General features: G+C 55.6%; 3 protein-coding genes across 3 annotated transcripts in view; 1 reads left to right on the top strand and 2 right to left on the bottom strand.

The window, feature by feature from the left end:
• LOC147646411 (uncharacterized) overlaps positions 1-23885 on the top strand; it is a 584263-nt gene that overhangs the window by 460712 nt on the left and 99666 nt on the right. The window contains 1 exon segment of the mRNA XM_086873464.1: positions 2740-3126. Within this exon segment, the coding sequence (XP_086729590.1) occupies positions 2740-3126 (387 nt within the window).
• On the bottom strand, positions 13154-18715 carry LOC147646415 (serine/threonine-protein kinase pim-1-like). The gene is made up of 4 exons (XM_086873455.1): positions 18674-18715; positions 14023-14196; positions 13862-13912; positions 13154-13657 (listed from the first exon to the last, which is right to left on the bottom strand). Exons 1-4 carry the CDS (start codon positions 18713-18715, stop codon positions 13154-13156), a joined length of 771 nt encoding a protein of 256 aa, XP_086729581.1.
• Positions 21808-23884, bottom strand: LOC111942742 (olfactory receptor 14J1-like). The gene is made up of 2 exons (XM_086873503.1): positions 23862-23884; positions 21808-22606 (listed from the first exon to the last, which is right to left on the bottom strand). Exons 1-2 carry the CDS (start codon positions 23882-23884, stop codon positions 21808-21810), a joined length of 822 nt encoding a protein of 273 aa, XP_086729629.1.

Below are 23885 nucleotides of genomic sequence, written 5' to 3'. Positions count from 1 at the left end.
GCTGGAATAGCGCTCTATGGGCGCCGCGGAGCATGATGGGAGCTGTAGTCCCGGAAGTGGCTCGGAAGGCGCGTTCGGCGGTGTGGGGAAGCGCTTGGAGAATATTTTTGCGTCTGAGTCGTGGCTGCAGGTCCTGGGGGCGAATGTACACGGCTCGGGAGCACTTGGGGGGAACCTGGGGAGCTCTAACCGGGCTCTTTAGGGCGCGGGGCATGGCAGGAGGTTTGGGCGCGGAACTGTGTTGTGGGATGATGGGAGATGAATTCCCAGCAGTGGCTGGAAGGGGAATCTGTGGGGTCGGGAGCATTCAGGGATCCAGGAACGCTTTGGGGGGCCTCGAACGGGCGCTGAGGGGGCACTCGGGGATCCTGAAGGGTCTGGGGGACACATGGGACATATGGGGGGCGATCCCGGGGTTCTGGGGAGCGCAGGGCATATTCCCAGTTCCTCACAGCCTGGTCTCTATTGCCCCCTGGAGGCTCCTACTCACTGCCAGTCTGATCCCAGTATGATCCCAGTATGATGTCAGTACACACCCAGTGCAATCTCAGCCACTGCCAGGATGATCCCAGTACAAACCAGTCTCTGCCAGTGCTGCCACTCCTGGGATCCCCCAGCCCTCTCTGTGTTCCCCCCTCCCACATCTCCCCAGAGGAGCCCCAAGGGCTGGCAGTCCCCAGCCAGGGTTCCCAGCCAGCCCCAGGTTGGATCTGCAGCCCCCAATTTTCCCAGTTTCCCTCTCCTTTTCCCCGGGCCGGGTTCCCCCCGTCCCCAGCGGGTGGGAGCAGCGGAGAGCCCCGCGCTGCCCATCCCGACCTGTCCCGGCTCCATCCCCGCTCCTGCCATGGGCTGTGAGGGGCTTGGGAACGGGGCACCGAGGGTGTCGCTGCTCCTGGGGGAGGAGGAGGAGGGATGGAAGAGGAGGGATGGAAGATGAGGGATGAAGAAGGAGAGTGAGAAGGGATGGAAGTAGGAGCAGGAGGTGGCATTAGGGAGGAGAAGGAGGAGGGATGGAAGGGGACGAGAGGAAGGAAGATGTTGTAAATACTCCACAAACCCCTTCATTCTTTTCCCCCATGGGGATGTGTCTGCCCTTCACAGAACACGGGCGGGAAGGGGTCTCAAAATATATCCAACATGGACCTAAGGTATTTTAGACAAAGAAGTGTCAGACTTACGAGACGTGGTCCTGGGTTCATTGTATGTGGATCGCCCGGGGCAAGAGAGAGGCTGAGATTCCTTGGGTGCTGTCTCTTAAACTTGGGGGAGGGGGTGGCCAGGGGATACAGGGGGGTTACAGCCAATGGGATAGGGAAAAGAAAAGGGAGGGTAGGTAGGGACTGATCTTATAAAAAACCAAGGGTGAGTTCTTCCCCTGGGACATACCATAATTGTTTAAATGAACTTCAACAGGAAGAGGAGGGACAAAGGAGGATCAGGGAAAGGAGAAGAAACCAAGAGGTAAGAACTCCCTGAATTTACAGTCCCCCACCTGTGGGATCATTGCCCCCCATCCCACAGGTGCCCCGAGAGGGGGAGCTCAGCCCAGATATCCTGGGGGGTCCCTGGGTTAGGTTTTTTGGGAGGGGATATTTGCGACTTAAGGACTGCAAAGCTGAGTGGAAAATGCCCCCTGTGGAGACACTGGGGGGTCCCAACATCCCTAAGTGGGGAGATGGAAGTGGGGGAACTTTTCAGATTCCTGGCACTCCCAGCAGCCTGAGTAGGGCAGGGACTGAGCAGACAGGGGACCCCCAATACAAGCGTGACCCCCAGCAGCTGGGACAGGGAGGAACCCCTGAACACCACAGGGGAGAGACCAGAGATGGGGAACTCCTGGGAGGCATTTTCTGGGTTGAATCTTGATGTTTTGGAGGTTTTTATGGATAGCTTGGGATTTCTAAAGATGGACTTGGGCAGGAGGAGCCCCCTAATCCAATGTGCTCATGAATTGTATTTTTCCCCAAACCAGGATTTCCCATTCCCAAATCTTGGCCAGATGGAGAAGGAGGCTGCTGTGAGGAAGAGGAAGATGCTCCAGGACACCCAGGCAGGTGAGGAGGAAGTCAGTGTCCCTTTCCCCCTCTCTCCTGCTCCATATCCCAGCCCAGCCTGGTCCCCGGCTGCAGGACAACCCCGCTGCCGACGCCGTCCTGCCGGGGACGCACTGGGGGGATCTCCTTCCCCTTCCCTCTGGCACGGAGGCAAATCCCATCCTCTCCTTGTCCTTCCTCCCCCAGACAAGGAGCTGAGGATGGAGACCAGGGAGGACAAATCCCTGCGGCACAACCTCGTGGACAAGGTCGTTCTGAGCAGCTCCACGGTGCAGGAATCCAACAGGGAGGAAAATCCCCAGAGATCCCGCAGGAGGAGGGGCTCCAAACCCAGCCCAGGGTGCTCTGAGGAGGAAAGACCCACCCTGTGCCGGGAAGGCGGCCGGAGATCTAGCCAGGGCTCTGAGCTGGTGGTCCATGAGCAGCTTCAGGATGGAGAGAAGCCCTACAAGTGCTTGGAGTGTGGGAAGAGCTTCAGGTCGAGCACCAAACTGATCTGCCACCAGATGATCCACACTGAGGAATGGCCCTATCAGTGTGGGGAATGTGGGAAGGGCTTCAGCTTCAGCTCCCACCTCATCATCCACCAGCGCATCCACACTGGGGAGAGGCCCTATGAGTGTCCCGAGTGTGGGAAGAGGTTTCGGATCAGCTCCAGTCTCCTCCTGCACCAGCGGATTCACAGAGATGAGAGGCCCTTCCGCTGCCCTGACTGTGGGGAGGGCTTCAAGCAAAACTTCACCCTCATCACCCACCGGCGCATCCACACTGGGGAGAGGCCCTACGAGTGTGGGGAATGTGGGAAGAGCTTCAGCCACAGCTCCAGCCTGATCTGCCACCAGAGGATCCACACTGGGGAACGGCCCTATGAGTGTGGGGAGTGTGGGATGACCTTCAGCCAGAGGTCCCAGCTGACCATCCACCAGATGATCCACACTGGGGAGAGGCCCTATGAGTGTGGGGAGTGTGGGAAGAGGTTTCAGACCAGCTCCAGTCTCCTCCTGCACCAGCGGATTCACACGGATGAGAGGCCCTTCCGCTGCCCCGACTGCAGGAAGGGCTTCAATCAAAAGTCCAACCTCATCAGGCACCGGCGCATCCACACTGGGGAGAGGCCCTATGAGTGTCCCCAGTGTGGGAAGAGCTTCTCCAGGAGATCTCACTTGACCCGACACCAACAGAGGCACCGGTAAGGGAAGCCCTGTGAGTGCCCCAAGTGCAGGAAGAGCTTCGTGCGCTTCCCTGTCTCCATCCCCCACCAGAGGACCCACGTTGGGCAGAGCTCTGATGACCCACGTTCCCAGTGATCTGTGTTGGCAACACACTGGGCTGGTGGTCATTCTGGTTTGGTTCTATCTTTTGATTCATCTTCATCTCTTTAAAACAGACAAAATTGGAATAAATGTCTACAAATTCATCAAAGGCATCTAAAACCTCACATTTATTAATGCTTCAAGGGAATCTGGGAGATACTTTGGAGTATTCAGGGGTTGTGGGGTTATTTGGTGGAGTTGTCTCCATTTCTTGGCACTCAAGGAGACGAGAGGGTTCGATCTGTCACCTCAAAACCGCTCAGTCCCACTGAAATCTACTCAATCCCACCCCAAATGACTGGATTTCGCAGCCCCTCAGGGTGTGTTGCCTTAAATTTTAGCTTTCATTTCTTTCATGTTCTGCACTGCCTAGGTTTGTAGTTTTGAACTTCACATTAGGTGTCACTGAGCTCTCTTCACAGAGTAGGTAGTGTAGGTTTTCCAAGCAAGGCAAACACCCCAATTCAGGAGCCAGCACCGTGGCCTCCCCCCCTGGCCACCCTGGCCAATCTACCCACAAGACATCAATGTGATGGATGGCGAAGCAATGGCGTTTATTGCAGGAGAATTTGACCTTTTATAACCTAGGGTCATTGTGTTACTCCCATCTGCTTACGTTACACTTGAGTGCTATTTGCTAATTACAGAAGGTTTTACTATCCTAACAGAGAGGGGTTTTTGCTAACTTTCCGTTACATCCCGAAATCTTCAGATCGCTAGGCCTTAAACTACAACAGGTAGACAAAACAATTCCTTTTCTAGCTTGATACCAAGGACAGTCGTTACAAGTTCCATGCCCAAAAGCATGAACAAGGGTGGACTGAAGAGAGAAAAGAAGGATGGGACTTCATCATCTGAAGCTGTAATTGGACAATGAACCCAAATATGCAGATGGACCTGAACTTCTAAAACTGTGAGACCGCGTGATGAGTTGGTTTGGGGGTTTTTTTTGACCATTTTTGGGTCTATCTTGGGTGTAGCCCTGTCCAGGCTCTTGTACTGCCCAAGGTCTGTCCTTTAAGGCCTTTTAATAAACTTTATTCTTAACTCTGTGCAGCCTCTGTTCTAGGCCAGCCTTCTGAAGGCATCAGGTGGAATGGGGTTGGAAGGGGATTGGGTGAAGTGGGATGCAGATCAGTAGGGGTGAGATGGGCATTGGGTGGGGCAGGATGGGTGGGATGGAGTTTGGGAGGTGTGAAATGGGGGAAATAGGACTTGGGAAGGGGATCTTGATGTCCAGCAGGGATGGGATGGGTTGGGGTTTGGATTGGGGAGGTGGGGTGGGGTCTGCAATGAGACAGCCAAAGTTTGGGGATGATAAATGGAGGGGAAACCCGTTAGTGAGTTTTGGATATTTGGATGTTCCCAAAGAGATTTTAAGGTATCTCACATTTCTCGGGAGGTTTTGGGGCACTCCCCAGCTCTTGGGGTGTTCCTGAGAGCAGCTCCATGGAGCCCCATTGCCAGGGCTGGTTGCCATGGGCACGAGCTCAGAGCTGTAGCCAGAGTGCGTTGCCTCAGCGCTGGAGAGCAGAGAAATGATGAATGGCCCCAGACATCTCCAAGGTGTGTTTGGGGGCAGAGCAAGTTCTGCCTGTGTGGGGCAGTCACTGCCCCAGCCCAGCCACTGCAGCCTCTGCTCCAGTCCCAAAGTGGCTGCCAAGCCCCTGGCACCCCAAAACCCCAGCTAGGAGAGGGAGCAGAGCAGGTGAGGCTGTGACACGGGTGTGACACTGACATGTGCCATGGCCCTGGAGCTCACAGCAGCTGCGATGGTGCTGGATCCAAGGCTGACTGTGGATCTCTGTCCCTCTCTCTCTTCTCCTGACTTCCAGTTTTCAAAATCTGGATAGCTTGAAGTTGGATGGGTTGGACGAGTTGGCTCAGTCTGTGCTTAGTAAAGTGATTTCCTCTAATTGCATGCAGATTTATGATTTCCCAAGTACCTAATTCTCTAAAGTTTGCAGCTGAAAGTTTGTTCCCATCCTCCTGAGAAGTTTGTTGTTTTCTCCCATGCAGTGCCCGAGGGGATGGAGGTACCTCAGGTCCCTTTCCAGCAGGGCCCGAGCGAGCTTGGGGCACAGCACAGGAACTGCAATGCTGAGCCAGCCCTGGCTGGGTTGGAGGAAGCAGAAAGGCCAAGCCCTGAGCCCAGGCCTGGCCCAGCAGGGCCTGTCCCTCACGGGTGGCTCGGGGCTCTTTGTGGGGCAGTGGGATGTGAGGGGCAGCAAGGACAAATGCCATAAACCTGCGAGCCCTGCCAGCCTCCTCAGGGAGGGCCGAGCGAGGAGCAAAGACCTTCCTGGGGCTGTGCCCTGGGCCAGGAGGGATTGTGCCAGTGGAGCTGACCCTACATTTCTTCTCCCAGGCAGCTTTAGGACATGGAACGTGGAGAAGCCAGAGACAACTCTCAGCTTTCCACAGTCCTCCAGTAGAATCCTGTGTGGGGAGCAGCCTGGGAGCAGGGTTTGTGTGTCAGGGGAGGGGAATTCAGAGCCCTTTTCTCCCCCATGGCCTGAGGGTCTGCATTTTCAATGGCCCTGCAGCTGCCAAAGGGGCCTTTTTCACCCAGCTGAGAACAGTTCTGCTGATAGCCTGTCCTAAACCTGATTTTTCTGCAAATGTGCCAATAAAGCCTCATTTTTTGTAGCCCCAGGTCTTGTGTGCATGCAGGTGTGACAACTGAAAGGTGGAACAGCTCTGCTAGGTAGGAGTTCTCTTTCTCCTGGTGGTTTTTTTGTTGTTTTTTTTTTTTAAATTAACTCCCCCTGTGAGCTGTGGGCAGAGCTCTGTAACTGTGTGTGACACTTGTCTGTGGCACTGTGGGGTGGCCAAGGGCACCTTCCCCGAGCTGTGTGCAGAGGAATCCACAGCAGCCCAGGCCGGGGGTGCTCAGTGGCCGCTCAGTTCCGCTGACTGGACGCGGCTCTGGCCGCTTCCCTTGGAGCGTCTCCAGGGAGGGAACGCTGGGGCTGCTGGCCCGGCTGTGCTGTCACTGCCAGGGGAACGCTGGGGCTGCTGGCCCGGCTGTGCTGTCACTGCCAGGGGAACGCTGGGGCTGCTGGCCCGGCTGTGCTGTCACTGCCAGGGGAACGCTGGGGCTGCTGGCCCGGCTGTGCTGTCACTGCCAGGGGAACGCTGGGGCTGCTGGCCCGGCTGTGCTGGCACTGCCAGGGGAACGCTGGGGCTGCTGGCCCGGCTGTGCTGTCACTGCCAGGGGAACGCTGGGGCTGCTGGCCCGGCTGTGCTGGCACTGCCAGGGGAACGCTGGGGCTGCTGGCCCGGCTGTGCTGTCACTGCCAGGGGAACGCTGGGGCTGCTGGCCCGGCTGTGCTGTCACTGCCAGGGGAACGCTGGGGCTGCCCCGCTCCTGCCCCACCCCATCAGCTCTGCCAGCGCCTCCAGGGGACACAAAGGCTGAGCCCAAGGGTGAGAGTTGCACAAGGGGCTGAGCTGGCATCTGGGACCCATTGGGATCATGGAGTGCAGCCCCCGGCCCTGCACAGACACCCCAACAATCGCAGCCTGTGCATCCCTGGCAGCGCTGGCCAAAGGCTCCTGGAGCTGCGGCAGCCTCGGGGCCGTGCCCATTCCCTGGGGAGCCTGGGCACTGCCCCAGCCCCCTGCGGGGGAAGAAGCTTTTGCTCATCTCCAGCCCAGCCCTGCCCTGGCCCAGCTCCAGCCGTTCCCTCGGCTCCTGTCCCTGCTCACCTGGGCAGAGATCAGAGCTTGCCCACAGAAGCTGTGGCTGCCCCTGGATCCCTGGAAGTGTCCAAGGCCAGGTTGGAAGGGGCTTGGAGCAGCCTGGGATAGTGGAAGGTGTCCCTGCCATGGCAGGGGGTGGAATGAGATGAACTTTAAGGTTTCTTCCAAGCCAAGGCATTCTGTGATTCTGTGATTTTGGGAGAGATGCTGAAGCTCTGGCTCAGCTTTATCTCAGCAAATGTCTGGAGCCAGCAGCAGCCATGGGTGGGATCATCTCCTCCTCCCTCTCGCTGTGGCTGTAACTCACCCAAGGGCAGTGTCATAAATCAAATTGAAATTTGGGTGACGAACAACTAGGTCTATTGGGTTAACAGCAGTTTAATAACAAGAAAAAAATGATACAATTTAGTGAATTGAATACAAGAATCCAATTTAATAAAAGAGTACAATTTAGTGGATTAAATAGCAATTTGATATAGAAGGAATACAATTTAGTAAAAGAGTACAATTTAGTAAATATATACATATGTATATATATGTATGAATAAATATATGAATATAGCTTGCCAGTAATTATGATTAAAGCATAAGCAAAACTGACCGGGGTATGGAGAGCGCTTCTCAACCCCCTTACTTATGAAAAAAATCAATTCAAACTAAACTTATATACTGTATACTTCTAAATATTCATTCATGTTTCCAGTAAGCCTCATCTTATTTCTGATTATTTAATTTTACATCACTATTCTTCATGGTGCATGCCTCACTTGTTGCTAGGGGGTCTTCAGTCTTCTTTCGTTGGTATTTTGGATGAAGGCTTACACTCATCCTCGTTGTCCTCTGGATAACCTCACAGGCTGTGTGTGCATACTAAGCGTTGTGTTATGTAAGTGAGCATTGTGCTCCACTAATTAGTCTTATATTTTATAATTTTCAGGCCCTATGCCTAAAGTTGTTGCAACTTTATCCATCTCAAGGTTGATTCTGTCTTCGGATATTTCTTATTTCAAAACTACATCCTCTAGCTTAACATGTAACATCTGCAGAGGGGTACATCTGCCTTGTAACACCAATTCCCTTGATTGCTCCTAATAATAACTTTCCAAATAGTTACAATTTAGTTAGCACAAATCATTTCCATTTATTACAGGAGGGTGTGAAAACAGGAGCATTGTTTGGTGTGGCCTCCTCTCTGCCTTTCACACCTTTCAGTGCTTTGAGCCAGCCAAGAGCTTTCTCCAGGAGTGCAATGAAGCAGCTGTTGCTGCTCCCAGCTCTGGCTCTTCCCAGTCTCTGCCCCTGCCTGGTTTTGTCCCTCTTGCTGTGCCCTCTGTTCCCCCAGGGGGCTGCCCCAGGCTGAGGGATCAGATGCAGGCACTGCTGCTGCTCCCTGGGGACCAGCCCCAGTTTGGTTGTTGCGGTCAGTGCCAGCAGAAGCGGTGGCTGGAGCAGCGGGTGCTGACAGTGGCCCAAGGCCCGGGGCTGGAGGGGTCCCTGGGCTGGGGCTGGGAGGGAGCTGCCCCTTGTTCTCCCTCTGCCTCCCGCAGAGCTGGGCCGGGCACAAGTGGGGCAGCAGAGCCAACAGGGAGCCTGCGAGTCTCTTGCAGCCGTGCCTGCTCAGAGTTTGGCCTTGGAGCTTCAGGTGGGCAAAGGCAGCTGCTCTGCTCCCTCTGCGTGTGCCCGTGTTCAGCAGTGCTGCTCCATCAGTCTGTGCCCAGCAACGGGGAAAAGCCTCAGCCCTGCAGGGCCAGGAGCTGCCGGGCTCTGCCTGAGCAGCTCAGCCAGCGCGAAGGGAGCTGCTCCACACGGGAACCAGGAGCAAAGGACGTGCCTTTTCTAGGACATGTTTTCTGTAAAAAAACCCCAACAACCCAAATAAACAAAACAAAACAAAAAAAAACCAGAAAAGAAAACATAAAAAAAATATGAAAGATAAAAATTATCCCCAAATGTGTAGTGAAAAATCTTCTATAATTCTGCAGTAAGAAAGAGGTAACTGATCTTTTGAAAAAGAGAACTCAGCTTTGATATTAGTTCCTTAGTTTGTACACGTGCTAGTGGAAAGGATCCATTAGCTGCCTTCCTTTACATATTTGATGTTTTCCAATATCAAGATATTTTACACTGCAGTTAAAGGAATAGGAAATTGAAATACGTGTTCTTCATGACTGTGTCTTGAGTGTAAAAATTTTGCAGTTTGAAACTTGGACCTAAAGTGTTGCAAATGGAAGTGATAAATGCCAATGGACTGAGGGAATGCAGCTTTTCCTATGGGATGTGCAGCACTCCAAGGACTTCCTCAGTGGGGCTGTGGCTGCTTGGAGCTTTGTCCTGTGCCACTCTGGGATGTCATGAAATGGGACTTCACCTGCCACCAGCCCAGGCCACGCTCTGCCACCCCAGCTCCTTGGACCTTGTGTCCCCAAAGAAGACACAAGGTGTTTCTGCTGCTCCACCTTTGCACAGATCCACAGAGAGCTGGGATTATCCCAAGTCTTGTGTCTCCATTGTGCCATATTCCTAAAGAACCAGCAGCCCATCCCGACGAATATGGTGAGTTATGTGGATGGTTGTCAGCTCCCTTTCCTGCCTAGAAATCCTGAAACTGCTTCTAAATGCTGTTCCCTTCAGCTCTTGGACACCTACTGACACAGAGCTGGGAAAAAAATGCCCTGGCCATGGCTTACAAGGTGAGTTCTGCCAAAGTTAGAGCTCTGTGGGAAATCTCTATCCATCCCTATCCTTTTAATATATCTGTACGTGGGGGTGTGCATGGATGTGTCTTGTATGGAAAGGAAGGAGTGTGCAAACAACGTGACTGACACTTTCACCCTCTGTGCTCATTCCATACTCATGGGTACCAAGATATTATGGAAACCTTTGCAAGGACAGACCCTTCTGTCCATGGATACAGAGACATCCAAGAGCTCCTGGCACAGACAGACCCTTCTGTCCATGGATACAGAGACATCCAAGAGCCCCTGGCACAGACAGACCCTTCTGTCCATGGATACAGAGACATCCAAGAGCCCCTGGCACAGACAGACCCTTCTGTCCATGGATACAGAGACATCCAAGAGCCCCTGGCACAGACAGACCCTTCTGTCCATGGATACAGAGACATCCAAGAGCCCCTGGCACAGACAGACCCTTCTGTCCATGGATACAGAGACATCCAAGAGCCCCTGGCACAGACAGACATTGCTGCTCTTCAGCCACTGACAGGATGAGTCCCTGAGCCTGGGGCTTGGCCTTCGTCGTGGTGAGGGGCATCAAGGAAGGCTGCAGTGTGATGGAGACTGTGATGGGCTGGGAACTCACTGGGGGAAAGGAGGGAGCAGTTGTGAAGTAAAAGGCAGGTGTGGGGGAGAACTGTTCAGAGAAGGGCTGAGCATTTGGGGTCATCCCAGATGGATTTAATTTCAGAAGTTATGGAACAAGTTTAATTTTTTGGGGTGTCATGTTTTCCCTTGGAGGTGGACACTCTGCAGACTTGAGCTGCATTGCCAAAATGCTCAGGTCTCTGCTGCAGGTCACAGCGTTTCTTCTTTGGCTGATCCCGGCCCGGTGCTGAGCCCAGCAGAGCCCTGGCAGAGCCCAGAGCAGCCTCAGCATCCGCAGAGCCTGGCTGCAAGGAGAGAAAGCAGAAACCGCCCGTCAGCTGAAGGCTCCTGTCCCCTTGTCCCAGCCAGCCGCGGTGCCCAGGCCATGCTGGCCGTGCTCAGAGCTGGGCCCAAAGCTGCCCATCACTGCTGCCTTGGGGAGCAGAGCAGGAGGGCAGGACATGTGCCCAGCCTGCAGCCAGCCACGGCAGATCCAGCCCCTCAGCAGCTGCCCAGAGCGGGATGCTCCTGTGCCCGCTGCCATCTCCCAAAAGCTCTTGTCCCTCCCATGCCAAGGAGATGAGGACCCACCTCACACCATCCGCTGCCACAAGAAAAGCTGGTCCCAAAGGATGTCCTCAGTCTTCTCCAAGGGCACGGCCCATCCACGCCACAGCTGGTCCCAAGCACTTCCTGATCCAGACTAGACCCCACCTGGAACGCTTCCTTTAGAAAAACAAACAACAAATTAATGAAAATAGGTTACAGACAAAAAGGGGAAACGAAAAATGGTAAAAAAATCTTATGTCTGTCAGGAGCTTGAGGAAGGCCCAACCCCTACATTCTGGGAAAAAACCCACCCATGGGTGAGGGAAGCCCATGCTTTCTCCCTTTCCCCCTGCACTGTCCCCCAAAATCACGGTGATCCCAAAGCAAAGCAGGGGAGTGGAGCAGCCCAAGCCCTTCCTTGCCTGCACAGCAAAGCAGCCGTGCTCAGGTTCTGGAGTCCCACCTGTGCTCCTGCCATGGGGGTTTGTTTGTGTCGGGCTGGCTGCCCCAGCCCCAGCCCGGGGCACGGTGGGTGCTGGGGGCTGTTGGCAGGGCCAGGATCCCACTCCCATTTCGTCACCACCCCAGCCCACGCCCCCAGCCCTGCCAAAAACCAGCTGGGCAGCCACTGAGGAATCAGTTGCATCTGCCCCAGCAAAGGGGAAACCTTTGGTTCCCAGCCAATGCACAAATCTGGGAGCATCCCCCTGGGTCTGGACTTACCTGAAAATTCCCTGTGGAGCCTGGCTTTGAAGAAGGTGCCAGAATCAAAGTCCATCATCGCCAGCTCCCGCTGGCCAGGTGCAGGAAGAGGTTGTCATCCTTGCTGCTGTCCTCCATGTCTCCAGCAGCAGCAGCAGCAGCCCCACCTGGTACAGCTTCTCCAGGGGCTCCTTCTTCCCTGGGGTGACACCAGGCTGTCAGGGTTCTGCCCAGGGCCTGGCTGTCAGTGAAGCAGGACAAGCAAAACCAGCTCAGATGGTGCCCACCAGTGCTGGGCAGAGCAGCTCAGCTCCAGCACAAGGGCTGTGTGTTCCCATTCGATGACCCCAGTGCAGTGACACAGGCAGGACAAAAAAGTCTGGGTTTCTTTGCTGCTGATTGCCAGGGCATGTGTGGAGCTGTAACTTACCAGGTCCCTGCATCACTGTGCCCGTGGCTCCCTCCCTTCTTCTAGGGCTGATGAATATCCTGCATCCAGGGATCACAGGACAGGTCTTCTAATGAGGGCCTGTCCAAGGAGTTCAGGGATAAACACCACCTGATCAGAATCTGGCAGTCTGGGGAGAGAAACCACAAACCACTGGTCAGTTGGAGAAGGCTCCTGTCTGCTTTGCCCCACTATTCCTGTGCCCAGGCCACGCTGGATGTGCTCAGAGCTGGGCCTAAACTTTCCCATCAATTCTTTGTTTTGGAGGAGAGCAGGAGAGCAGGACATGTGCCACCTCCTCAGCAGCTGCCAGAGCGGGATGCTCACGAGCCCGCTGCTGTCTCCCAACACTGGTGTTCCCCCCGTGCCCAGAGATGAGGATCCACCTTGGGAGAGCCGTTGTGGCAGCGGGAGCTGGCCCCATCTGATGTTCCTGCCCCTCCTGAAAGGGTGCTCCCCGCAGACCATCTCGTGCAGCAGGATGCCCAGGGACCAGACGGTCGCTGCCTCGCCATGGTACCAGCCGAAGTCGTTCCATTCCGGGGGGCTGTATGACGGTGTTCCTATGGAATATGGATGGAGCTCATCAGGGGGATGCTGCTGCTCCCAGAGCCTGGCCCCAGCATCCCTGGGCATGTGGGGGCTGCCCCAGTGGCACACGGGGTGACCTGCTGCCCTCTCGCCAGCACCTGGGACTTGGGTACAAACCTGGGGTTGGAAAAGAAGCCACTGGTGCTGGAAGAGGGCAGCAGAAACCCTGGCAAGGCCCGACCATGACACACAAAGGGAAATACCCACTCAGTGCTGGGGAAAAACCATACCCACATCCTCCCTGCTGGCATTGCCCAAAACATATTATGAACCAAGGCAAACCAGGTGAGCAGAGCAGTCCAAGCCCATTCTCACCTGCACACCAAACCTGCTGGTGCACAGGTTCTGCCTCCCCCTCTCTGCAACCCTCACTCACAAGGGTTTTGTCAGGCTGGCTGCCCCATCCCCAGCCCCAGTCCTGGGCAGAGTGGCAGGCAAAGGCTGCCAGCAGGGATGGAAGATGGGTCCTCACCCAGCTCTGCTCAAAAGCAACTTGGCTGAAGACTCAGTCCTGTGACTGGCAGCCAAAGGGAGAATCCCTGCTGCCACACCCAGGTTGGGCCAGGAGATGCCAGGACCGGGAGCCTGCCCCTGTGTGGGCTCACCTGCAAATTGAGTGTAGGCTGTGTCCTGCAGGTAGGTGCCACAGCCGAAGTCGATCAGTTTTGCCTCGCCGGTGTCCAGGTCTACCAAGACGTTCTCAGGTTTTATATCTCGGTGCAGGACCCCGCAGCTGGTGCAGTGCCGCACGGCCGCCAGCACCTGCTGGAACAGCTCCCGCGCCTCTTCCTCGGACAGGAACCTCCGTGCCCGAATGAAACGCCGCAGGTCCTGACACCGCTCCGGGCGCTCCAGCACCATCACGATGGTGTTGGGGAGCTCAAACCATTCCAGCAGCTGCACCACACCGGGGAAGCCTGTGGACACCTTGTCCAGCAGCACTATCTCCAGGGGTGCGCTGGTGCCGTCGGGCTGCGGGAGGAGCACGGTGCCGTCAGTGGGGCTGAGGCCGTGCCAGGGCTCGGGAAGCCCTCAGCCAGCCCGGGATGCTCTGTGCCCTCCGCTGGCCCCACGCCCGCTCTCCCTCCAGGTGTCCTGGCGGCTCCCACCCTGCCGGGCCCCGGCTCATCCCCGCCCGGCACGGCCCGGCTTCTGCCGCTGGCCCCGCTCACTCACCAGCTCGCCCCAGTGCCGGACGCGGTTCCGTGGCACCTTTTTGATGGCCACCTGCAAGCCAAAGGGAACAGCGGATTCAGCTCACCGCCCACCGTGTCCAGCCCCATCCTCCTCCTCCGCCCCCTCCTCCTCCTCCGCCCGCCGCCGGCCCCTCTGCTCACCGGGAGTCCGTCCGAGAGCCGAGTGGCCGCAAAAACTCTGCCAAAGCCGCCGCGCCCCAGCAGTGACCCCACTCGGTAGCGCTGCTGCAGGGCCTGCTGCGCCTTCCCTGGGGAAGAGACGCGGCCGTCAGTGCTCGGCCCGGGGCCAGGAACGGCCCCCGAGCGCTCCCCGAGCTCCCCGGGCCGGGCACCCGCAGGCGTTCCCTCATTGGAACGCGACAGCGGCGGAGCTCGGGCCGGGGAAGCCGCAGCGGAGGCGGCGGCAGCGGCCGCACCGCCTGTGTCCTCCGCGGGCCCCGGGAGGAGCCGGGGCCGGGGCCGGGGCCGGGGCCGGGGCCGGGGCCGGGGCCGGGGTCGGCCCAGGCGGAGACAGAGGGCGGCAATGCCGCCCCAGCCCCTGGCACTGATGCCCGCCCAGCACAGCCAGAGCCAGGCGAAGAGGAGACCTCGGCGGGATGGGCGGAGACGGAGACGGGGCCGGGGCCGGGGACGGGGCAGCCCCACCCGGGGCCGGGGGCGGACCGGGGGCATGGCCCGGGCGGGCACGGGGAGAGGGAACCTGGAAGAGGAGGGGACACAGGAAAAGGGAGACGGGGATGGGGTGCGGGACAGTGGGAGAGGGAGAGGAGAATCGACGGAGTCAAGAAATTCGCTTTTTTTCTGCTTCCACTGCTGCTGCCGCCGCTGCTGCCGCTGCTGCCGCCGCTGCCGCTGCAACTGAAGCACCGGGGCCGTTTGTCCCCGTGTCCGTTTGTCCGTTGCCCGCTCGGCCCCGCCCCGAGCCCCGCGCTCCCCGGGCAGCCCCTGAGCCTGGCCAAACACGGCAACTTTGCCCTGCTGAGCCAAGAGCCAGAGTCTGGACTCCTGCACAGGGGCACAGCAATGCCCTTGGCTGCTGCTGTGCCTTGTCCCTGCTGAGGCTCAGACACCGTCTGAGCACATTCCCTGAATGCAGAATTTGTACCTGAGCCAAGCACTGCACTTGTGTCTCCAGCATTGCTGTCCAAGGAAAACAGGGCAAGGCAAACTGGCTATAGCTCAGGGTATTTTACAGTGTCTAAAACTTGCCAAGTCTCAAATCTTAGAGGTGAGAGCCATTTGGAATGAATGGGATGGAGAAACAGTGCAAGATGGAAAAGGGGAACATAAAAATAAATAGAGAAAAATAGTAAAAAAACTTAGTGGTTGTTTCTTTGGATTTTATTTTAATTTCTTCACAAAGCTATTTCAATTTTCCCAGAATCTTCTCCCCAGTCTCGTCTGTTCTTTCCAAAAACCTGTCCTGGAGAACAAGGCACAGCTCCTGTCACAAGATGTGCCCCCAGCTGCAGCTTCTCTTGGCTTCCCACACTGTGAGTGCAGCACAACTCTTGCAGCAAAGCAGGACAAATGTTTGAAGAACTTGACAACTTGTTCTTTCTTTTCCTTGTGCACAGGGGAGCTGTGCCATTGGTGAGGTTTTCATTGTTCCTCTTCTACCCAAAGAAAACATGATGGGCTACCAGGAATTGTTGGAGAATACAAGCCTAGCTGAATGTGGAGAAAGAATCTCCAGAGCCTGCAGCCAGCAGTGGAGAGCTCATCATTCCAACAGCCCCATGGACATCTGGAAAGTGATCTGGAACATGAAGATGGGCTGACAGAGGGAGTTTGTTTCTGTGTTCAGTTGAGATGATTCTACATCTCTTGCAGTGGGAGAAATCAAGAGCACAATCAGGTGATGATAAGCAGCAGAACATGATAAGCTGGACCTGTCAGTGGATGAGAGAAAGAATGTGAAAAGGAGAAATGCAGGGAATGACTTGGTGAACTTTGTGTGTAAGAAGGGTCATTTTTTCCTAATAATTCCCAATTCATTCCCCTTGCTTTTATCCTTTTAACAAGGCCAATTGCATCTCAGATTCCCCAGGAAATGAGAACCCTGGGCTTGTGGAACTGCCTGAAAGGTGCCCTGTTCCTTTTTCTTCTGCTGCTCAGAAGAAACAATGAAGCGAGTTGGGGAGTTCTGGTTTTTCTTTCTCCTGGTGGTTTTTTTCATTTTATTTGCCACTGCAGAGGCAATTTCTGTGATGACCTCTGCCAGTTGATTCTATTTCAGCAGCAGCAGCAGCAACAGGGCTGTGTTTGAGCACTGCAAATGTGATCTGTGTGGCTTTAATTCCCCTCGACTTAGTGCTGAGGGACTTGGGAGCATTTTGATCTCTACTGATCATGATGCCTGAAACAAAAATCCTGAGTTCCCTGTGATAAAAGCACAGCGGGTAGCACTGATTGAAAGAGGCAATTGCAGCTGTACTGCTAAAATTCAAGTGGCAAGCAGAAGAAGGGAAGAGCAGCCGGGATCTACAATTGCCAAGGCCAGGGCACCAACAGCCTCCTGCTGTCACCTCAGGGTGAGTAAAACAGGGCTGAAAACAGCGCTGGAACCCGATCCTTTCTTCCTCTGAGGGCTGGCTGAGGGCAGCAGAGGCGGGCCCTGAGGAATCAGGGCTGTTTGTGGGGGATTGTTGCTGTAGGCCAGCATTGCCCTGGCAAAAGCCCTGGGAAGCCGAGGCAGGAGCAGGTGGGAAGGGCCGGCGCTGCTGCTGCTCCTGGCCGGGAGCCCCGGCCGGGCCGGGCCTGCGCCCGCTGCGCTGCGGCTGCTGCTGCTGCCAGAGCCGGGCGGGACTCGGGGACAGGGAATGGACACGGGGGGACAGCAAAGGCCTTGGGGGCTGCAGGGATGTTGGTGCTGGGGCCAGCGCCAGCACAGAGCTTCAGCCCGCAATGAACCCCGAGGGAAACGCTGGGGAAAGGCTCCATTCAGCCTTTCTTTACTCGGCGCTGTGAAGGGACCGAAATAAAAGGAGAGTGAGCAGGGCCCGACCCCTTCTCCTTTGGGAGGAGCCCCTGGGGCTGTGAGGGGCCGTGAGGGGAAATGAGAGGTTCTATGGGGCCATGAGAGGTTCTGTGGGGCTGTGAGGGGCTGTGAGGGGAAATGAGGGGCCATGAAGGGACATGAGGGGCTGTGAGAGGTTCTATGAGGCCATGAGAGGTTCTGTGGGGCCATGAGAGGTTCTGTGGGGCCATGAGAGGTTCTGTGTGGCCATGAGAGGTTCTGTGGGGCCATGAGGGGCTGTGAGGGGCCAAGAGATGTTCTATGGGGCCATGAGAGGTTCTATGGGGCCATGAGGGGCTGTGAGGGGCCATGAGGAGCCTCAGCCCTGGCAGGAGGGGTCCCACCATGTCCCCAGGGCAGAGCAGCCATGAGGGGCCGCGAGTGCAGATGTGGCAGCAGAGCGGGCTTGGGGCACCTCTGGGAGGCGATGAGAGCCTTCCCCAGCTCCAAACCACACCAAACCCACCATTAACAAGATTTTCCATCTTTAGAATCTACTGGCAACTTGGAAATGACCGTACAGTTTAATCACAGTGGGAAAAGCAAGGGAATTTTCCCAGTGAGAGACATCCAGCCATTTTTATTCATGTCTAAGATTTAAAAGTCTTGACAGTGAAATGTAATACTAATAAATAATAATAACAACAAGAACAAGTTTATTTCTTGAATAATAATTCTTCTGAATCCCAACAATCAGCTCAGAAACATGTTTTTGTTTGTAATAGATTACTAGTAAAGAAATAAATGAAATAGATTTCATTTGTAATTCAGATGTGTTTCATCCTTTTCCCCATTTCTGGTCTCCTTCCTCCAGGGTCATTTCCTTTACTCACCCACTTTCTAATAGTTAGAAGGGAGTTAAGCACACTGGAAAAGACAACAGCTCCTGTTTCCAAGGGAAGCAGCCACCACTCCAGGGAACCTGAATTGCCCCCAGGCTCGTGTGTGCACTTGAAGGGTGAGCGGGTGTTGGGGACAGAGATCTCAAACTCCTTCTAAGGCTGTGAGAAACCCACCAGTGGCAAAGTATCATTGTGGGTCAGCTCCTGCTGAAATTCCATTCCCCCACACCCTCCAAATGGGCAGGCAGGGCTGGGCTCTGGCAGGGTTCAGTTTTGAGTGCCTTGTGCTCCCTGGCATGGAAGTGATCCTATGAACTCTGGTACTGATGGATTGTGGAATGGCTGCTGAAGGAGGAGGGGGAATCTCAGCAGACAGGAAAGTCTCTTCTTCTCCCTTCTCCCTGCAGAACCCCCTCTCCAAAGAGAAATGCCTGTGCTGGGTTTCCATGGCACCCCTTCCCTCAGCCCAGTGTCTGAGCCACTGTGTGCTCTGCAGGAGCCAAAGCCAGAGGAGTCCCAATATCAGTCACCCCACGGTCCCCACACAGCAGGAGAAAGCACTGCTTGCAGTGGGGCTGCTGATCTGTGACCCGTCCTGGTTCCATCCACCCCACTCCTCTCAGCCACAGGCACCAGAAGGATCCCAGGAAAGCCACAGTGCTCTACCAGATGCCAGGAGCACTCCCTGCTGTGGCCTCAGGGATGCTGGGTGACCTCGTGGATGAGGATCTGTGGCTGGTGATGGAATGTGTGGATGGAGGCCCTTGACAGGAGGTTGTTGGAGACACGTGTGGGGCTGAAGGAGAGATGGCAGCTGTCAGTGGGGAGGGCAGGGACCCCGCTTGTGAGTCCATTGCCTTGGACACCCTCAGCCACAGGATGTCCAAGAAGTCACACAAGGCTTTGTGTCCAAGGATGTCCAAGAAGGCACACTCTCAGCCTTCTTTTCCCCAAGTTCCTGCTTTCTGTACATTGACAGTAGAGAACCTTGCTTGTTTCTACAACTAGAACAAAGATCCCAGATGGAACAAGCCTTGCTGGTTTTAGTCAGAAGCATCAGTGACCAAAAGTTGTGTTTCCATTGGTTTACTCACATCTTTGTTCCTTCTCAGTGTTCAGGCTGGGCTGTAGGGTGTCCTCATTTGCTGCATTTTCTGAGTTCCTCTTGGATCCCTTGAGCAATAGGTTGTGCCCTCGGAGGATCCTTTGTGCTCCTTGGTGACCCAGGAGAACCTTCCAGGCAGTTTTTGGGGGAGCTGCTGCTGTGATGTCACAGGAACGTTGCCGTGTCCTTGTGGTGTTCCCGTTGCTGTGGGGCACAGAGGCCTCAGTGTCAGAGCGGCTCTGGGCACCTGCTCATTGCCTGAGGATCCTCCTGCCCGAGGCATTCTCAGCAGCCAGCCCAGCCCCTGACGGGTGTCCTTCTGTCCTGGCAGGGGGACAGACAGTCTGCAGGTGTGTGCAGCACAGCCAAAATGATCCAGCAAGTGGTTGCTGCAGTTTGCACTCTGCACTCTGGGGCTTCTGATGGGTATTTTTTAACCCACTGGGCCCCTAAGTCGAGGATTTCCCCAGGTGCACCATATGTGCCTTTGGGATTGCTGTGGGCTTTCTGTTCTTCCTTTGGAACAGAGGTGATTTTGAAAGAAAATTGCCATTAAGATGCCATTTATTTGGGAAAGCTCCTGCCAACAACTTCTTTAAAAAGGGGTTGTTTGTAGCCAGCAGGGTGTGCACAGCATTTGGAATGGAGCCTGGGGGGGTTCTGTTCCCCAGGAGGAGAGTCTGTGGCAGTGAACCCTGGCATTCCTCCCTCTGTTTGCTGACCCAGCCAAAAACTGGACACAGCCTTGTATTTTGTGCTGTTCTCTTGCTTGCTGTGTGATCCAAAAGGACTGTGGCTCCAGGAGGGAAGTTGTGAAAGCAAAATGCTCTCTTGGCATTGACTTGTTGTGTGGGACTTTCCAGCACAGGCAGCTTTTTCTCCTAACAGCATCTGGTTCAGGTGAAGGTCCCCTCACACATGGATACTGGGAAGCTCCGTCTTCAGTGAGCAGGAAAGGAACCTTTGGTGTTCAGAGATCCCAGTTGTTCCCTTTCAACACCATCATGAGCCCAGTAAGCTCCAGGATGATCCTTGTCACATGCCAGCACTCCCAGGATGGTCCCAGTTGCCTCTGGCTAGATCAACCCAGTCAGTCCCAGTATGATGCCATTGGCTCCCAGCATGCTCCCAGTTGCTCCCAGTCACCCCCAGTATGGGGGATGATGTGCATGGTGTGTTCCCAGTCATTCTCAGATACTCCCAGTATGAGTCCAGTCACTCCCAGTATGATCCAAAATTGGATTGCTGGGAGGCCTCATGGAATCCTGGAGACCATTGTGACACTCTAGGGCCCCATGGAACCGTGGTGACACCAGGTTGGCTGGGAGTGTTGATGTGCTGCAGGGTAGGAGGGCTCTGCACAGGGAGCTGGACAGGCTGGATCCAGGGCCCAAACCCAACAAGGTGAGGTTTAACAAGTCCAAGTGCCAGGTCCTGCACTTTGGCCACAACAACCCCTGCAGTGCTCCAGGCTGGGGACAGAGTGGCTGGACAGCAGGCAGGCAGAAAGGGAGCTGGGGCACTGATGGACAGCAGGCTGGGCATGAGCCAGCAGTGTGCCCAGGTGGCCAAGGAGGCCAATGGCTCCTGGCCTGGATCAGGAACGGTGTGGCAAGGAGGACCAGGGCACGGATTCTTCCCCTGTGCTTGGCACTGGTTGGGCAGCATGGAGGGCCTGGAGCATGTCCAGAGAAGGGCAACAAGGCTGGTGAGGGGTCTGGAGCACAAGTCCTTTCAGGAGTGGCTGAAGGAGCTGGGGTTATTAATCAAAAGGAATAGGAAGAAATCTGGATCAGGAGGAGTAAAGAAAGCAAAGGTGAAGCAAAGGAAACGCTCAGGTCAGTTTGGGGGTGGCTGCCAGGCAGCCCTGGCCCTGAGCAACAATGTCTGCAGTGGGACAGGAAACTCACAGCTCATGGGAACAAACTTTCTGTGTGACTTCAGAGGCCACGACAAACCTGAGTGGTTTCCCTCCCGTCCCCCAGCCCTGCCTGGCCCCAGGGGCTGATGGCATTTGTGCTCCCTCAGGTTCATCTCCCCACAGCAGCACCATGGGGGTGCTGACGCCTGCTCTGGGCAGTGCAAACAGGGGCTCCTGAGCCAGTGCTGCCGTGTCTGTGCCTGCAAGGATGCGGCACCTCTCTGAGCTGGGGGAGAGGCCAGGGCTGCACAGGGGGGATGTTGTTGGCAGCTCCATGGGGACGCTCTGGGACGCTGCCCTGGGGTGTCCAGCGCAGTGGGGATGGATCAGCCCCTGCTCTGCTGCTCCTTCCCATCTCCCCCAGGGACCTTGCAGAGCCCCAGCCATGCTGTTTGCCCCCAGCCTGCCCACGGCCACCCTGGGGCTGCTCACGGGGGTTTTTTGTGCTGAGCTTTGGCCTGGCCGTGTTCTTGAGAGAGCCTGGGCAAGGAGCCTGGAGCCCCCAGGCCCTGCCCTGAGGCGTCAGCGCTGCCCCAGCAGTGCCCATGGCCTGTCCCTGCTGCAGCCCCGGCACTGCCACCCCCAGGGCTGTGCCCGGCCCCGAGAGCACTCAGGCCCTGCAGCAACACCAGGGCCAGGAGGGCAGCGGGGCAGTGGCACGGGAGCAGCACTGGCAACACCAAGTGCTGCTGCTCCTGGGCACAGCTGCTGTGCCAGCACTGATCTGCCCCCAGCTCTGCACACAGACACTGCTGCTGCAGCTCCAGAGAAGGGAACAAAAGGGGCATCTCTGGAGAAAACTTTGCTGGGAGATCCTTTAGTTCCTTTAAAGCCACCAAGACCTCAGCTCCTTATTGACATAGTGTGTGGGCACAGGGAACGTGGAGAGAAACAAAATGAGAAATGGCACAAACAATGACATTTCTTTGTGGACAATATTGAAAAGTAAAACAAAGAAAAAGAACCTCCAAAATGAAACCACCAAGAAGTATCAAAGATTACTTTTATTACAAGTGATTTGCAGAAAGTGGCCAACAGTTTAATGTTTCTGAAATGATCCAGTCATCAGTGTCCACACTGCAGCCTTGAGCTCCTGGTTCCTCAGGCTGTAGATGAGGGGGTTCAGGGCTGGAGGCACCACCGAGTACAGAACTGACACTGCCAGATCCAGGGATGGGGATGAGATGGAGGGGGGTTTCAGGTGAGCAAATGCTGCAGTGCTGAGGAACAGGGAGAGCACAGCCAGGTGAGGGAGGCAGGTGGAAAAGGCTTTGTGCCGTCCCTGCTCAGAGGGGATCCTTAGCACAGCCCTGAAGATCTGCACATAGGAGAAAACAATGAACACAAAACAGCCAAATACCAAACAGACACTGACTGCAATGAGCCCAAGTTCCCTGAGGTAGGATTTGGAGCAGGAAAGCTTGAGGATGTGTGGGATTTCACAGAAGAACTGGCCCAGGGCATTGCCATGGCACAGGGGCAGGGAAAATGTATTGGCTGTGTGCAGCAGTGAATAGAGAAAGGCACTGGCCCAGGCAGCTGCTGCCATGTGGGCACAAGCTCTGCTGCCCAGGAGGGTCCCATAGTGCAGGGGTTTGCAGATGGACACGTAGCGGTCGTAGCACATGATGGTCAGGAGGGAAAACTCTGCTGCAAGGAAGAAGAGAAAGAAAAAGAGCTGTGCAGCACATCCTGTGTAGGAGATGTGTCTGGTGTCCCAGAGGGAATTGTGCATGGCTTTGGGCACAGTGGTGCAGATGGAGCCCAGGTCAGTGAGGGCCAGGTTGAGCAGGAAGAAGAACATGGGGCTGTGCAGGTGGTGGCTGCAGGCTACGGCGCTGATGATGAGGCCGTTGCCCAGGAGGGCAGCCAGGGAGATGCCCAGGAAGAGGCAGAAGTGCAGGAGCTGCAGCTGCCGCGTGTCTGCCAATGCCAGCAGGAGGAAGTGGCTGATGGAGCTGCTGTTGGACATTTGCTGTGGCTGCACATGGGGACCTGTTCATGAAGAAAAAGAGCAGTGACAAATCAGGAGAGGCTGGGACTCAGCCACTTTGTTCCTGCTCTGGGAAAACTTCACCCAGCTCCCTGACTGAGCTCCAGCTGTGCTGTCTGAGTGTGCCAGGAGCAGCCAGGCCTGTCCCTGGGGCTCTCCAGGAGCCATCCCTGCCCTGCTGCTTGGGTTTATGGCCATGTAACAGAGGGGAAAAGCTGGATATTCAGGATTTGTGAGGGGAATCACTCGTAATGCACAAGGGCTTGTTGCCATCTTTATTCCCACTTCTAAAAGATACTGAGACCAGGAAGAAATTTTAAATATTCTTTTCCTGTCCACAAATCATTCATGGTTCTCTGAGGTCAGAAATCCCCAGCATTTCTGCTGCACTCAGAATTTCCCACTGAGGGATGTGAGAGGCAAAGGATTCCCTGTGGCTTAGGGAAGGTGAGGGGCTGGATGGGCTTGTTCCCAACTGCCCTGGGCTTGCACCTTTGGCTGGAATCAGAGCACAATCACACTCCTGTGTCACCCTGGCATAAACCAGACCCTGCCCAGAGCAGAGGGATCCCTGAATGTCTCACCCTCTCTAAAGGTCTCTGGGCAAGGGCTCAGCACCCCCCTCTGCCAAGGACACTCACGGCTCCCTTGGCAGAGCCAACAGCATTTCCTCAGCTGTGGCATCTCTGCCCTTCCCTGTGTGACATTCAGGGAAATCTGAGAGGCTCTGGCACAGATTTGCAGCCAGGAGGGCAGCTCAGAGCTTGGAAGGACACAGCAAGGAGATCCCCAGGTGTGCCCATGATGGGATCTCAGGGAGGGGGCTCAGCTCATTCCCCTTTCCCATGGACTGCTTTGCCCACAGCCCCACAGGTCACAGGGAAGCTGGGACACCCCATTCCCATGGACACACCTGCCTGGCAGCAATCCCAAGGGCAGGGCCTGACTCAGCTGCTGCAGATGCCAGAGCCTCCCTGAGAGCCCCAGATACCAATGACAATATCAGAGCAGTGCATTTAGGCTGTTTAGGAGCCTCCCAGCAGAGAGACTGAGCACCCAAACTTACAATTCTGGCATCTCTGTAAATGTTCCAACATTACTTTGCAGATTCTCGTGTGTCCATT

This window comes from Cyanistes caeruleus, unplaced genomic scaffold (genome assembly GCF_971803275.1).
Source record: "Cyanistes caeruleus unplaced genomic scaffold, bCyaCae1.hap1.1 HAP1_SCAFFOLD_99, whole genome shotgun sequence".
Lineage (NCBI taxonomy): Eukaryota > Metazoa > Chordata > Aves > Passeriformes > Paridae > Cyanistes > Cyanistes caeruleus.
This window is presented reverse-complemented; position numbering and strand designations above follow the sequence as displayed.